Source organism: Dama dama, chromosome 14, assembly GCF_033118175.1.
Source record: "Dama dama isolate Ldn47 chromosome 14, ASM3311817v1, whole genome shotgun sequence".
Lineage (NCBI taxonomy): Eukaryota > Metazoa > Chordata > Mammalia > Artiodactyla > Cervidae > Dama > Dama dama.
Window position 1 is genome coordinate 29,756,816 of NC_083694.1, and position 13,760 is coordinate 29,770,575.

Sequence of the window (13,760 nt, forward strand, 5' to 3'; positions counted from 1 at the left end):
TAAAGAAAATATGTTGGCCTATATAGGTGTGTAGGTAATATGTATAAGTGTGTGTGTGTGTGTGTGTGTGTGTACAGTTTAAATGCAAAGCAAATATATATGCTATCATTAGCATAAAAAATGAAAAATTTTATGGAATTCATATATATATTTGAGGCTGTACTGCCCCTAACTTTACCAACTGAAAAGTTCTTTAAAAAAGGAATTTTGAGGCTTCCCTGGTGGTTCAGTGGTTAAGAATCTGCCTTGTAATACAAAGGACACCAATTTGATCCCTGGTTCAGGAAGATGCCATGTGCTGCAGAACATGCTGCAAGCGCCTGTGCCACAACTATTGAGCCCTTAGAGTCCACAACTACTGTAGCTCCTTAGAGTCTATGCCCTGCAACGAGAGAAGCCACCGCAACGAGAAGCCTGTGCACCACAACTAGAGACGTGGCCCTTACTCACCGACTGCAGCTACAGAAAGCCTGCACACAGCAACAAAGACCCACCACAGCCGAAACAGTAATATAAATAAATCTTTTTTATTTTTTTTTATTTTTTAAAAAAATAATTTTTATAGACTCCAGTCGAAATCTTCAATCTAGTAACAAGCATTGATTTATAGTGATTGATAGTCCATGTTTTCCTGGTGACATAGGTTTTATTCTGGAAATACTCTAAGTGAATGAAATGACTTCAATTTATAGAAGTATCATTATACTTTACAAAATCCTATAAGGCAATAATCCATCCCCTCTTAACTTATCCTTTGTCCTCTTATCCACCACAAAACTCCAAAACCAAAGTAATAAGAATACTAAGTAACTTCTTTTAACTGGAATGATTAAAGTATCCTCTAGCACTTTTGCATAATTGTTTTAAAATTATTAATCACTTAAATAAGTCATTGTTACAAGTAGTAAGACTTCCCTACTGGCTCACACAGTGAGAATCCGCCTGCAGTGTAGGAGACCTGGGTTTGACCCTTGAGTGGGGAAGATCCCCTGGAGAAGGGAATGCTAACCTACTCCAGCATTCTTGCCTGAAGAATTCCAAGGACAGAGAAGCCTGGTGGGCTACAGTCCATGGGGTTGCAAAGAGTAGGACACAACTGAGCGACTTTCATTTATAAGTAATGAATCATTCTCACCTTCTTCAGTCATATACTTTATCAGTTCGTCCTTAGTAAGAAATCCACGTTTAGCTGAATCTAATACCTAGGGGGAAGGAAAAGACAGATCCTCTGTTTTTTGGTGAAAATTCCACATGATGAATTTTTTCATGTAAATATAAATATATGTAAAATTTATAGCTTACAAACCTCAAAAGCTCGAAGAAGGATATCTTCCGGAATTGGTCTATATCTAATTATGCAATAAAAGAAGTAAACATCACAGTATTTAGCTCAATCTCCAAATAACAAATGCTCACATTAAAAAATAAATAAATAAAGCTGCTAGCATACAGGATAGTAGTTCATCCCTCACTGAAATATTTTTGGATTTCTAGATAATATAGTTGAAAGTACTCCATACCCACAAGGAATACTTAGTTAAATGTTATCTGTTAGCTTTTTTTCATCATTATGGGAACAAAATTCCTATAGTAAACAAACTACGGTAAGCTAATGCTACACTTTGTCTAGAAAAATAATTAGGTTTAATTCTTATTTATCATTGATAATTCAAACAGAAACTAATAAGGATGTTGTTGATTTATGCTTTTTGCAGCTTATTTGCCCTTTAATTACACTTTGCTTATTAGATTAATACTGAAGTGGTGGATATTTCTGGGAACATACCAACTGGCAGTTCAGAAGTATAGAGAAAAACTAGGAGGAAGCTAGTCTGTGATAAACGTTGGCTGAGTATAACATACAAAGTGAAAAGGCCAAGTGTTTTGAAGTTAATGCAGTTCTAATCATTACCTCAACAAGTGTATTTACTTTCTTACCTTCTTTCCAGTAGCACTTCAGTCATCACTGGTAGAAATTTTTCAAATCGAATGTATCCAGTGGGTTCTTCTTCCTCTACCTGAACAGTCAGTAAAAAACAGCCACTTATTCATTCAGCAAATGTAGTGAGCAACTGCTTTTTCCAAGCACTGTGCCAAATACTGGGGATTTGATAATGAGCATACTTGGACATGGTCCCCACTCACAGGGTTTATATTCTGGTAATGGAGACATAAATCCATCAAAAAAACAACAAAGCTGAGTGCCTAGTTATAAGTTTATGTAAAAAACAATGAAGTAAAGGAGCAAGGGTCTAGCAGAGCATAGAATAAAGGAACCTGTTCTTGGCCAAATTATCAGGAGATGCATTCATAAAGAAATCACACTTGAGTTGATTATTATAAAGGATGAGTAAAAGGTAAGCAAAAACAGCAGGGAAAGGCACTCCCAGGTAGATGAAATTACAGGCATTAAGACCTTGTGGGCTGCACCGGAGACCAGGAGGCTGAAGCACACAGAGCAAGGAGGAGAATGTCTTCAGATGAGGCTGGAGAGAGAAATGGGGACTAGACCATGCAGGGTATTACCATCCATGAACATGACTTTGGTTGTTATCCAAGACACTGTTACCCTAAATCACTGAAGGTCTCATAGATGTGTGTCTGAAAGATCACACTGGTTGTGGGTAAGGCAGCTTCTGCAGTAGTATAAGCAGATATGACAAGGTCTGGGATAGAGTGGTAGCCATGGAGAGAGAAGTAGGTGTTTTCAAGAAACACTTAAGACATAAAACCAAGAAAACCTGGTACTGTATCTATTACAAGCAAGGATAAGGGGGGAAAAAGAGGGTCAAGGACAACTCCCAGGATTCTGACTTGCACAAGGACTTCCCCTGACATAAGGAACACTGGCTAAGAGACCAGATTAGGGGACCAATCAATCTCAAGGACTGTACTATTCATTAAATAACTAGATGCTCTGTGGAACACTGTTACACCACCACTAATTAAGAGAAGACAACACCTAACAATTTTGGTACCCAGAACGGTTAGATGAGAATGAGGAAGACTCAAGCTCATAAGGTACACAGCTTTTGATGGTGTGGCTGAACAGTACGCTATTGATTTTCAATTTCATGTCAGGCTATTTATGAGAAGTTGTAAATTTTCCACTCCCTTTCAAAAATCCTATTAAAATGCTCACACATCCCAATTCAACAGTGGGAAATTTAAAAGATTTATTCTTTGAGCAAAAGATAAGAAATCTATAGGTGCTGCTAAGTGGAACACATAGTCATCAAATGACAACTATTTTTTAATGTTTATACTAGATTCTCACCTACTATGAGGTAATGCCTTGGACTCCACTATCAGTAAAAAAAAAAATGTCATCCATCTAATGACAAAATGATGTGTTTCAGAATTTCTGAGCCCATCAATAAATAAGCAATTGTTTTCAGCTGCCTCTAGATCCAAGGCAAGCAATTTGCAAATCAATGTTCATGTGGCTCTGGTTCAGTAGCACTCTGTAACTCCCAGCCCCACAAACTGCTTAAAACTAAAATGCTAATCTCATGAGACTGCCTCCAGAGGGATAATTTTTAAATTAAAATGTTGTGTTTCTATTCTGATTAATCCAGAAATCTGTTCCAGAAGCTAGAGCTATAGTTTGTTTCCCTTTCCCCGTACCCTCAACAAACTGCAGAGCCAACAGTCTTGACCTTGGAAGATCAAAAATCCTATTTTATGAGCATCCTCATCAATCCACAAACGGTTCATAGTTTTTCCAAAGGGAGTTCAACTCTATAGCACACTCTCCATCATGTGAGAAGTCACAGACACATCCCTCATAACGCCTACCCCACCATGGCCATGCTCCTGGACAACTTCCACAAACCCTTGGTGCTCTGAACACAGGTGAAACGCTATTCTGTGTACAGCCAAATGGCCTGACGGATCTGTACAGAGCTAAAACTTCACAAAAATAATAAGTTAAAGCAAAACTCCAATGAATCAGGATAGCAGATGAGGCGTATATTTTCCTTGATTTTTTTTAAAGAGGGATAATGAACAAATAAAGGCCTTGGAGTTAAAAAAGTAAAGAAGAAAAATATGTAAGTCCATCTTCAACTTGGACAGATTGTGAAAATCTTTCTATGACAACACTGTCCTCTAGAGGCCACATCTAATCTGCTCTTTGTGTATTAAGAGATATACAAGCAATGGCATAAAAATAGCACAATTATATAATATTTCTAAATACAGCATTAATGAACTGTATAACATATACTAGGCACTACCTTATATTATTAAAAGTTTTTATTATTTAAATAAACGTATTTTAGAATAGATTTAGATTTACAGATAGTAGAGAGTTCTCATATACCTCCCAATTTCCTCTATCGTTTACCCTTGCATTATTATGGTACAACTATACTTGGTTCATTGTAACATCCATTGAACCAATACTAACGTATTATTATTTACTAAACTCCATGTTTTATTTTGATTCCATTGGTTTTTTAAAAAGGCATTTTTAAAATAGGGTACATTCCTCTATCATAAAAGAGAAACAAAAGCAGGATAGAACAGCCCGCCTGACAATCTAGAAATGGGTGGATAGAGGGGAGGATAAGTGCTTCTATTACTTCTGGTGCAGGACAAACTAGTTGACTTTATGAGGCCATGAGTAAGATAGGACAAAGACACTACTTTCTATAAATGTTATGCAATAATGGCTCAATGATTATTTAAATTCACATATTAAAATGCCTTTAGGCCCCGCCCCGCCCCCGCCGGCCGGGGTGCTCTAGGTACCGCGCCGAGACCCTCTGCACCCATGCGAACATGGCGCTGCAAGCGGTGCGGAGCGTGCGGGCCGCGGCCCTGGGGACTGCAGGTGGGTGCCGTCCGGGCACTGCGCACCGGCCCTGCTCTGCTGTCGGTGCGGAAATTCACAGAAAAACACGAATGGGTAACAACAGAAAACGGTGTTGGAACAGTGGGAATCAGCAATTTTGCACAGGAAGCTTTGGGAGATGTTGTTTACTGTAGTCTGCCTGAAGTTGGGACAAAGTTGAACAAACAAGAGGAGTTTGGTGCCTTGGAAAGTGTGAAAGCTGCTGGTGAACTCTATTCCCCTCTATCAGGAGAAGTAACTGAAATTAATACAGCTCTAGCAGAAAATCCAGGACTTGTCAAGAGGTCTTGTTATGAAGATGGCTGGCTGATCAAGATGACATTCAGTAACCCTTCAGAACTAGATGAACTAATGAGTGAAGAAGCATATGAAAAATACATAAAATCTATTGAGGAATGAAAATGGAACCCCTAAATAAACTACTTTGAAACAACTTAATCTAGCATAGTTGTCTTAAATTAGTGGTGGATATTTAAAAAGCAACTTTTAGCAAAAGAAACTACTTGTAACAATGTTTCCTGAAGAAAATACCCCTTAACTTTCTAATACCTTCAGATAAACACTGTGTATCTTTTCCACAGCATCCTGTGATTTTTAGGCTAGGCTCCAGTTATAATATTCAGAATTCCTGAAATTATCTCTGATAAAACTAATTATAAAAATTATGTAATTCAAGGATAACATGGTTATCTTATACCTTATATGACATTGTAACTTGCTTATAGCTATCCTTGGATTTGGGTCAAAATGATCTTCCCCCTAGAAATAACTGCCAGTGGAGAAAAGTTTGTTAGTTGTATAGTGTCCAGTGAAGAATATTACTGTCTTAATTTTGCAATATGCTGTGTTTGCTGGTGCTATTTTTATACAGTGAAGCAACAGCCTCCCAGGAGAATAAACAATTTAATAATAAAATAAAAAATAAAAAAATAAAAAATAAAATGCCTTTAAAATTTAATAGAAATATATCAACTATTGAACTACACTTTATCATATATTGTATATAAACATATATAGATAGTTATGGGTTGAGTTATATCTTCCCCAAGTTCATATGTTGGAGTCCTAATCTCTGGTACACCCCAGAATGTGACTTCTTTGGAGAGAAGGTACTCACTGAGGTAATCAAGTTAAAATGAGGTCATTATGGTGGGCCCTATTCCAATGTAACTGATGTCCTAATAAAAAGGAGAAATCCAGATACAGAGACATGCACACAGGGAGAATGTCATGTGAACATGAAGATAAGCCTCTACAAGCCAAGGAGAAAGGCCTAAAACAGATTCTTCTCTCCTAGCCAACAGGAGGAACCAACTCTGCTAACACCCCAATTCTGTACTTCAAGCTTCCAGAACCGTGAGACAATAAATTTCTGTTATTTAAGACTCAGTCTGCAGTACTTTGTTGCAGCAGTTCTACCAAACTTTATACGCTTGCGCACAAACATTGTTGTGAGAGATATGACATAAAGGTACTTCGTAAACTGTGAATTATTATGATTATTATTGTTTTAATCAGTAGTGTACACACTTCTGGTTCTATATTCTGCAGTGACACCTCCTCCTAACGGAACTGATCTCTGGGGCTAAAAGTTTAGACATGACCTCCTTGACCCACCATAGGGAACTGTTTTTTACAGAAGTCTGATCCTGCCTCCTCTCTGTAAAATGCCACGTGGAATGTGGCATGAATGTATTAAACTGCTAGGCATATCTAATCCCTTGTCCCTTGCCCCTGAACCCTTGTCTAGAGGAGAGGGTCTGCAGATTAGCAGCCGTGATGTGTCCACTTCTGCTGTTCCCCTACTTGCTTCCCAGACTGAAAGGAGAGGCGAGTAACAGACAGTCATCTGTCACATCTTCCTCCTCTTCAAAAGACAAAAACAAACAAAACAAATATATCTTGTTACTATGTATGTGAATGAGGCAAAGTAAGTTCTAATCTGGTCTGTTCATCTAAGAGAAAGGCTAATGTGCTAGAAAGAAGGTAATAATTAGAAAGTCCGCTTGGGAGCATTTATGAATGCAGAGGAAATAAAACTTCTTTGCAGGAAGACCTCCAGCTTAGCCTTCAAGTACCATTTATAGAAGGAGCTCATCTTAATAGCCAGCAGGTGTCTACCTGTAAGAAGACCGACGCCCCCACACACCTGGCTTCTCCTCCTCCAAAGAACTATGGTGGCGGAGGCGATCTGAAGAAAATACCCTGCTTCCCTGATAGACGAAGGGGCCTGCCTCCACAGGCTAGCACAGGGCCTCCAGCCATTCCAGTCTCTTTGCATCCTCCGGCCCAATAAGGAGCCATCTCAATAAATATGTAAATCCTGTGTAATTATTTTTAAATCAACAGTTATCTAAGTTTCAAAGCATGAGGCAAATACTGTTTCTCACTCTACCTTGGTAAAAGACAGTTTTTTTCATCTGTTTTGCATCTGAGGACATTCTGGCACAGAGAGGTAAAGTGCCCCTCGTGGTCCTCAAGGCCAGTCAGGTGCTGTGATGGGACCACAGCCAGAGTGCCTTCTCCCATTCCCACAGTGAGGTCATCAGGCCATCTCTTTTCTCATTAAAGCATTATTTAATAGTGAACTCTTTGAATAGGCACAATAAAACACACTGAAAATTCATTTCTCCCCAGGGACATACAATCTGTCAATAAACTGAACTATTTCATGCTTCACAAAAGCAAGATAATACCAGTGGTTAAGATGGTTTATAAAGCACCTACATTTCATCTAGTTCCAGGTCACCAAATAAGACATACATATGAATTTTTTTAACTATTTGTAGTAAAAATATAAAAACAATGAGATATTTCAAGTTAGACTTGAATATCACATGTGCAAATTTTGACATAAATTGTGTTTAAAAACCAAAACACTAATACAATTTAGAAAATACTTCTCTGCCTTGGATAGAATAAAATAATAACAAAAATTCACTGGCATTTACCAATTAGTCTTACAAATGAAAAATCCTAAAGTTACCTGCTTTAGAAAAACTATTTACTCCAAATATCCCAGACGCTGTTGTGTAAAAATTGGGATAAGTACTCCTTTGGGGTTATAAGTCCCTTTCTTATTATAAGAGGTATCAAACAAGACTAACTCATCCTTTGGGTGGACTATCAGAGACTCTAAGAATCAACAGGTGGCTAGACCAGGTGATCAAAAAGGTCCTTTCCAACTGTTCAGTTCAGTTCAGTTCAGTCACTCAGTCGTGTCTGACTCTGCAACCCCATGAATCGCAGCACTCCAGGCCTCCCTGCCCATCACCAACTGTAAGTTTCCATAATTTGAAGCAATGGGAGAGTCAGCTTCTGGCAAGCTGTAATCCCCCCAGTCTACCCGCAGGCTGCAGTGGGGCAGGGAGAGTAGGGGCTCCAGTTACACTAATTGGTTTCACACCCTCCCTTTTCTCACCACCACGGCATTGCGTGTCCCTCCCCACCCCTAGTAGACAGAGGCAGTAACTGTTGAAGCAACTGTCCCCCCAAGGTAATCTACAATTTATACCAAAAGGAACTTTTTAAAATTGTGTTGCAATAAGATTCCAGGAAAAGCTCTATCCTGGGTTGAGACATGGTTAAGATTTGGTTAGCATAATAAATATCCAATATCACATAAGCTTTATTAGGTCCAGAGACATTTCTAAAATCACATTTATAACAACATGTTAGTTTAAAGTATCACTTATTCTTACATTTCATGAAGCAATTCAAACTCTCAACATATCTTCAACAACAGACTTTCTAAGAGTTCAACTACTTTAGATACCTCAAGTAAGTGGAGTCATGAAGTACTGGTCTATTTTGTGACTAGAATTTTCACATAATATCTCCAAGCTTCATCCATGTTACAGTATTATGACAGGATTTCCTTCTTAAAATGTTAGTTTTCCTTAAATTAGATAACAGTATGGAAGAATCACTTTGATATAATATTGAGTAAAAAGGTAAAATATTCTGGTTGAATGTGAGTGATGGAAACAAGAGCAATCACACCTCTATTTTTTGAGCATCCAATTTTAATCAGCATGCATTTTTTAAAGAATGAAATTTTCATAATAACATGGGAACTGATTGTGATATAATTAGCAAAAAAAGCAAAGTTAAATTGTACATACTGAATTGTACTGTAAGATTACTATTATGCTAAAAACATGTATAGGAAAATAATACAGGAGGAAGTACACTAAGTTACTAAGACTGCTTATATTAAGGTGATGGATTGGGGGTGTCACCAAGATGGCAGAGTAGGAAGACCCGATGCTCCCATCTTCCCATAGGGATATCCAAATCACAACTACTTATAAAGCAACTCTCTATGATAATAATTTGAAGACTATCAGGAAAGATTTTTCATAACTAAAGATACAAAGAAGTAATCGCAACAAGGGGGCTTCCGAGGTGGTGCTGGTGATAAAGAATCTGCCATAACAAGACAGGTAGGAGGACTGGAGACACTGGATTGCCAGGACCCACACTCCCAGGTGTATATATGACAAACCTAGACAGAGTATGAATCAAAGCAAATTGGAAGTGGTCAAACAGGAGATGACAAGAGTGAACGTCTACATTTTAGGAACCAGCAAACTAAAATGGACTGGAATGGGTGAATTTAACTCAGATGACCATTATATCTACTACTGTGGGCAAGAATCCCTTAGAAGAAACGGAGTAGCCATCATAGTCAACAAGAGTCCGAAATGCAGTACTTGGATGCAATCTCAAAAATGACAGAATGACCTCTGTTCATTTCCAAGGCAAACCATTCAATAGGAAGGGGGGATCGGGATTGGGAATACATGTAAATCCATGGCTGATTCATATCAATGTATAACAAAACCCACTGGAAAAAAATAAAAATAAAAATAAAAAAAATTAAAAAAATTAAAAAAAAAAAAAGAATGAAGTACTGGTTTATGAACCTTAAAAAAAAAAAAAAAAAAAAAAAAACCATTCAATATCACAGTAATCCAAGTCTATGCCTTGAACAGTAATACTGAAGAAGCTGAAGCTGAACAGTTCTATAAAGACCTACAAAACCTTCCAGAACTAACACCCAAAAAAGATGTCCTTTCCATTACAGGGTACTGGAATGCAAAAGTAGGAAGTCAAGAAATACCTGAAGTAACAGGCAAATTTGGCCTTGGAGTACAGAATGAAGTGGGGCAAAGGCTGATACAGTTTTGCCAAGGGAACGCACTGGTCATAGCAAACACCTCTTCCAACAACACAAGAGAACACTCTACACATGGACATCACCAGATGGTCAATACCAAAACCAGATTATATTCTTTGCAGCCAAAGATGGAGAAGCTCTATACAGTCAGCAAAAACAAGACCAGGAGTTGACTGTGGCTCAGATCATGAACTCATTATTGCCAAATTCAAACTTAAATTGAAGAAAGTAGAGAAAGCCACTAGACCATTCAGGTATGACCTAAATCAAATCCCTTATGATTATACAGTGGAAGTGAGAAATAGATTCAAGGGATTAGATCTGATAGACAGAGTACCTGAAGAACTATGGATGGAGGTTCACGACACTGTACAGGAGACAGGGGTCAAGACCATCCCCAAGAAAAAGAAATGCAAAAAGGCATAATGGCTGTCTGAGAAGGCCTTACAAATAGCTGTGAAAAGAAGAGAAGAGAAAGGCAAACGAGAAAAGGAAAGATATACCCATTAGAATGCAGAGTTCCAAAGAACAGCAAGGAGAGAAAAGAAAGTCTTCCTCAGCGATCAATGCAAAGAAAGAGAGGAAAGCAATAGAATGGGAAAGACTAGAGATCTCTTCAAGAGAATTAGAGATACCAAGGGAACATTTCATGCAAAGATGGGCACAATAAAGGACAGAAATAATACGGCCCTAACAGAAGCAGAAGATATTAAGGAGAGGTGGCAAGAATACACAGTTGAACTATACAAAAAAGATCTTCACGACCCAGATAATCACGATGGTATAATCACTACAAACAAAGCATCACTACAAACAAAGCTAGTGGAGGTGATGGAATTCCAGTTGAGCTATTTCAAATCCTAAAAGATGATGCTGTCAAAGTGCTGTATTCAATATGCCAGCAAACTGGAAAAACTCAGCAGTGGCCACAGGACTGGAAAAGGTCAGTTTTCATTCCAATCCCAAAGAAAGGCAATGCCAAAGAATGCTCAAACTACTGCACAACTGCACTCATCTCACACGCTAGCATAGTAGTGCTCAAAATTCTCCAAGCAAGGCTTCTATAGTACGTGAACTGTGAACTTCCAGATGTTCAAAGCTGGATTTAGAAAAGGCAGAGAAAGCAGATATCAAATTGCAAATATCCACTGGATCATCGAAAAAGCAAAAGAGCTCCAGAGAAACATCTATTTCTGTTTTATTGACTATGCCAAAGCCTTTGACTGTGTGGATCACAATAAACTGTGGAAAATTCTTAAAGAGATGGGAATACCAGACCACTTGACCTGCCTCTTGAGAAATCTGTAGGCAGGTCAGGAAGCAACAGTTAGAACTGAACATGGAACAACAGACTGGTTCCAAATCGGGAATGAAGTACGTCAAGGCTGTATACTGTCACCATGCTTATTTAACTTATATGCAGAGTACATCATGAGAAACCTTGGGCTGGATGAAGCACAAGCTGGAATCAAGATTGCCAGGAGAACTACCAATAACCTCAGATATGCAGATGACACCACCCTTATGGCCGAAAGTGAAGAAGAACTAAAGAGTCTCTTGATGAAAGTAAAAGACAGTGAAAAAGTTGGCTTAAAACTCAACATTCAGAAAACTAAGATCATGGCGTCTGGTCCCATCACTTCATGGCAAATAGATGGGCAAACAGTGGAAACAGTGACAGACTCTATTTTTTTGGGCTCCAAAATCACTGCAGATGGTGACTGCAGTCGTGAAATTAAAAGACATTTGCTCCTTGGAAGAAAAATTATGATTAACCTAGACAGCATGTTAAAAAGCAGAGACAGTACTTTGCCAACAAAGGTCCATCTAGTCAAAGCTATGGTTTTTCCAGTAGTCATGTATGGATGTGAGAGTTGGACTATAAAGAAAGTTGAGCACCAAAGAATTGATGCTTTTGAACTGTGTTGTTGGAGAAGACTCTTGAGAGTCCCTTGGACTGCGAGGAGATCCAACCAGTCCATCCTAAAGGAAATCAGTACTGAATATTCATTGGAAGGACTGATGATGAAGCTGAAACTCCAGTACTTTGGCCCCTGATGCGAAGAACTGATTCATTTGAAAAGACCCTGATGCTGGGAACAATTGAAGGCAGGAGGAGAAGGGGATGAGAGAGGATGAGATGGTTGGATGGCATCACCAACTCAATGGACATGATTTTGTGTAAACTCCGGGAGTTGGTGATGGACAGGGAGCCTTGGCGTGCTGCAGTCCACGGGGTTGCAAAGAGTCAGACACAACTAAGCAACTGAACTGAACTGAACTGAGATAGAGTATTAAAAAGCAGAGACATTACTTTGCCAACAAAGGTCCATCTAGTCAAAGCTATGGTTTTTCCAGTAGTCATATACGTATGTGAGAGTTGGACCATAAAGAAGCTGAGCACCGAAGAACTGATGCTTTTGAACTGGGGTGCTGGAGAAGACTCTTGAGAGTCCCTTGGACAGCAAACAGATTAAACCAGTCAATCCTTAAAGGAAATCAACCCTGAATGTTCATTGGAAGGACTGATGCTAAAGCTGAAGCTCCAATACTTTGGCCACCTGATCCAAAGAGCTGACTCACTAGAAAGGACCCTGATGCTGGGGAAAATTGAAGGCAGGAGGAGAAGGGGACAATGGAGGATAAGATCATTGGATGGCATCACCAACTCAATGGACATGAGTTTGGGTAAACGCCAGGAGATGTCGAAGGACTGGGAAACCTGGCATGCTGCAGCCCACGGGGTTGCAAAGAGTCAGACATGGCTGAAAGAGTGAACAACAACACTCCCAGGTAAGTTGCCCACAAACAGGAGGATAATCACAACTGCAGAGGTTCCCACCAAAGAGTAAGAGGTTCAAGCCCCACTTCGGCTTCCCAGTTCAAGGTCCTGCACCAGATGAGCCCCTAGCGTGTCTGCCTTTGTGAACAGGAGAGCTGGAAGGCTATAGGAAACAGAGACTCCTCTCTTAAAAGGTGCACATAAAATCTCACACTCTGAATGCTAACTCAGAGGCAGTAGTCAGAAGGAGCCTAGGTCAGACCCACTTGCTAATCTTGGAGAGCCTCCCAGAGAGGCAGGAAGCAGCTGGACCTCCAAGGGATGAAGACACTGGTAGCAGCCTTTTCTGCAAGCTTCTTCTACCACAATGACACTAGCGCTGCCAAGCTCCATTTCAGAATCCTTCCACTAGCAAACCTCTGCTGGGGGCCTGTTCACCCACCAGTGGGCTGGCAGCAGCCCCTCCCTCACATGTTCTCCCCAGGCCACACGGACAGCTGCCGATGGACGCAGCCCTGCCCTCCAGTGGTCCAGCAGCAGTTGCACCCCCTCACCAGGCTCCTCGGTCAAACCACATAGGAAGCCTACCCCACCCTCCAGGAGGAGGCAGGGCCTTGCAACCAAGTGAATCAAGGGCCAGCCCCCTCACCAGCATGCCCACAGCAGTCAGCCCTGCCACAATAGAAGGGCACACGCAGCCCACACAGGGGGCATAGAGCTCTGGTGATCAGAGGGGAGCTGCTGAGCCCCCTAGGACATCTGCATAAGGCTACTACTCCAGGATTGGGAAACAAAACTGACCCACTTAACACACAGAAATAAACAAAGAAAATCAGGCAAAATCAAGAGACTGTAACAAGAGACAGAGAAGGACATTACATAGTGGTAAAGGGATCAACCCGACAAGAAGATATAACAATTGTAAATATATACTGAAC

General features: G+C 39.8%; 2 protein-coding genes across 3 annotated transcripts in view; one reads left to right on the top strand and one right to left on the bottom strand.

Annotated features, from left to right (window-relative positions):
* The window catches only part of EFCAB2 (EF-hand calcium binding domain 2), a 129,608-nt gene that overhangs the window by 33,923 nt on the left and 81,925 nt on the right, over nucleotides 1–13,760 (bottom strand). For both annotated transcript variants that reach the window (XM_061160212.1, XM_061160213.1), the window contains 3 exons: nucleotides 1,939–2,018; nucleotides 1,307–1,349; nucleotides 1,136–1,202 (listed from right to left, as the gene is read on the bottom strand). In XM_061160212.1, coding sequence (XP_061016195.1) covers nucleotides 1,136–1,202; nucleotides 1,307–1,349; nucleotides 1,939–2,018 — 190 coding nt within the window. The remainder of the gene's footprint in view (nucleotides 1–1,135; nucleotides 1,203–1,306; nucleotides 1,350–1,938; nucleotides 2,019–13,760) is intronic.
* Nucleotides 4,778–5,321, top strand: LOC133069512 (glycine cleavage system H protein, mitochondrial-like). Its single transcript, XM_061161157.1, has one exon. It carries the CDS (start codon nucleotides 4,778–4,780, stop codon nucleotides 5,255–5,257), a length of 480 nt encoding a protein of 159 aa, XP_061017140.1. The 3' UTR covers nucleotides 5,258–5,321.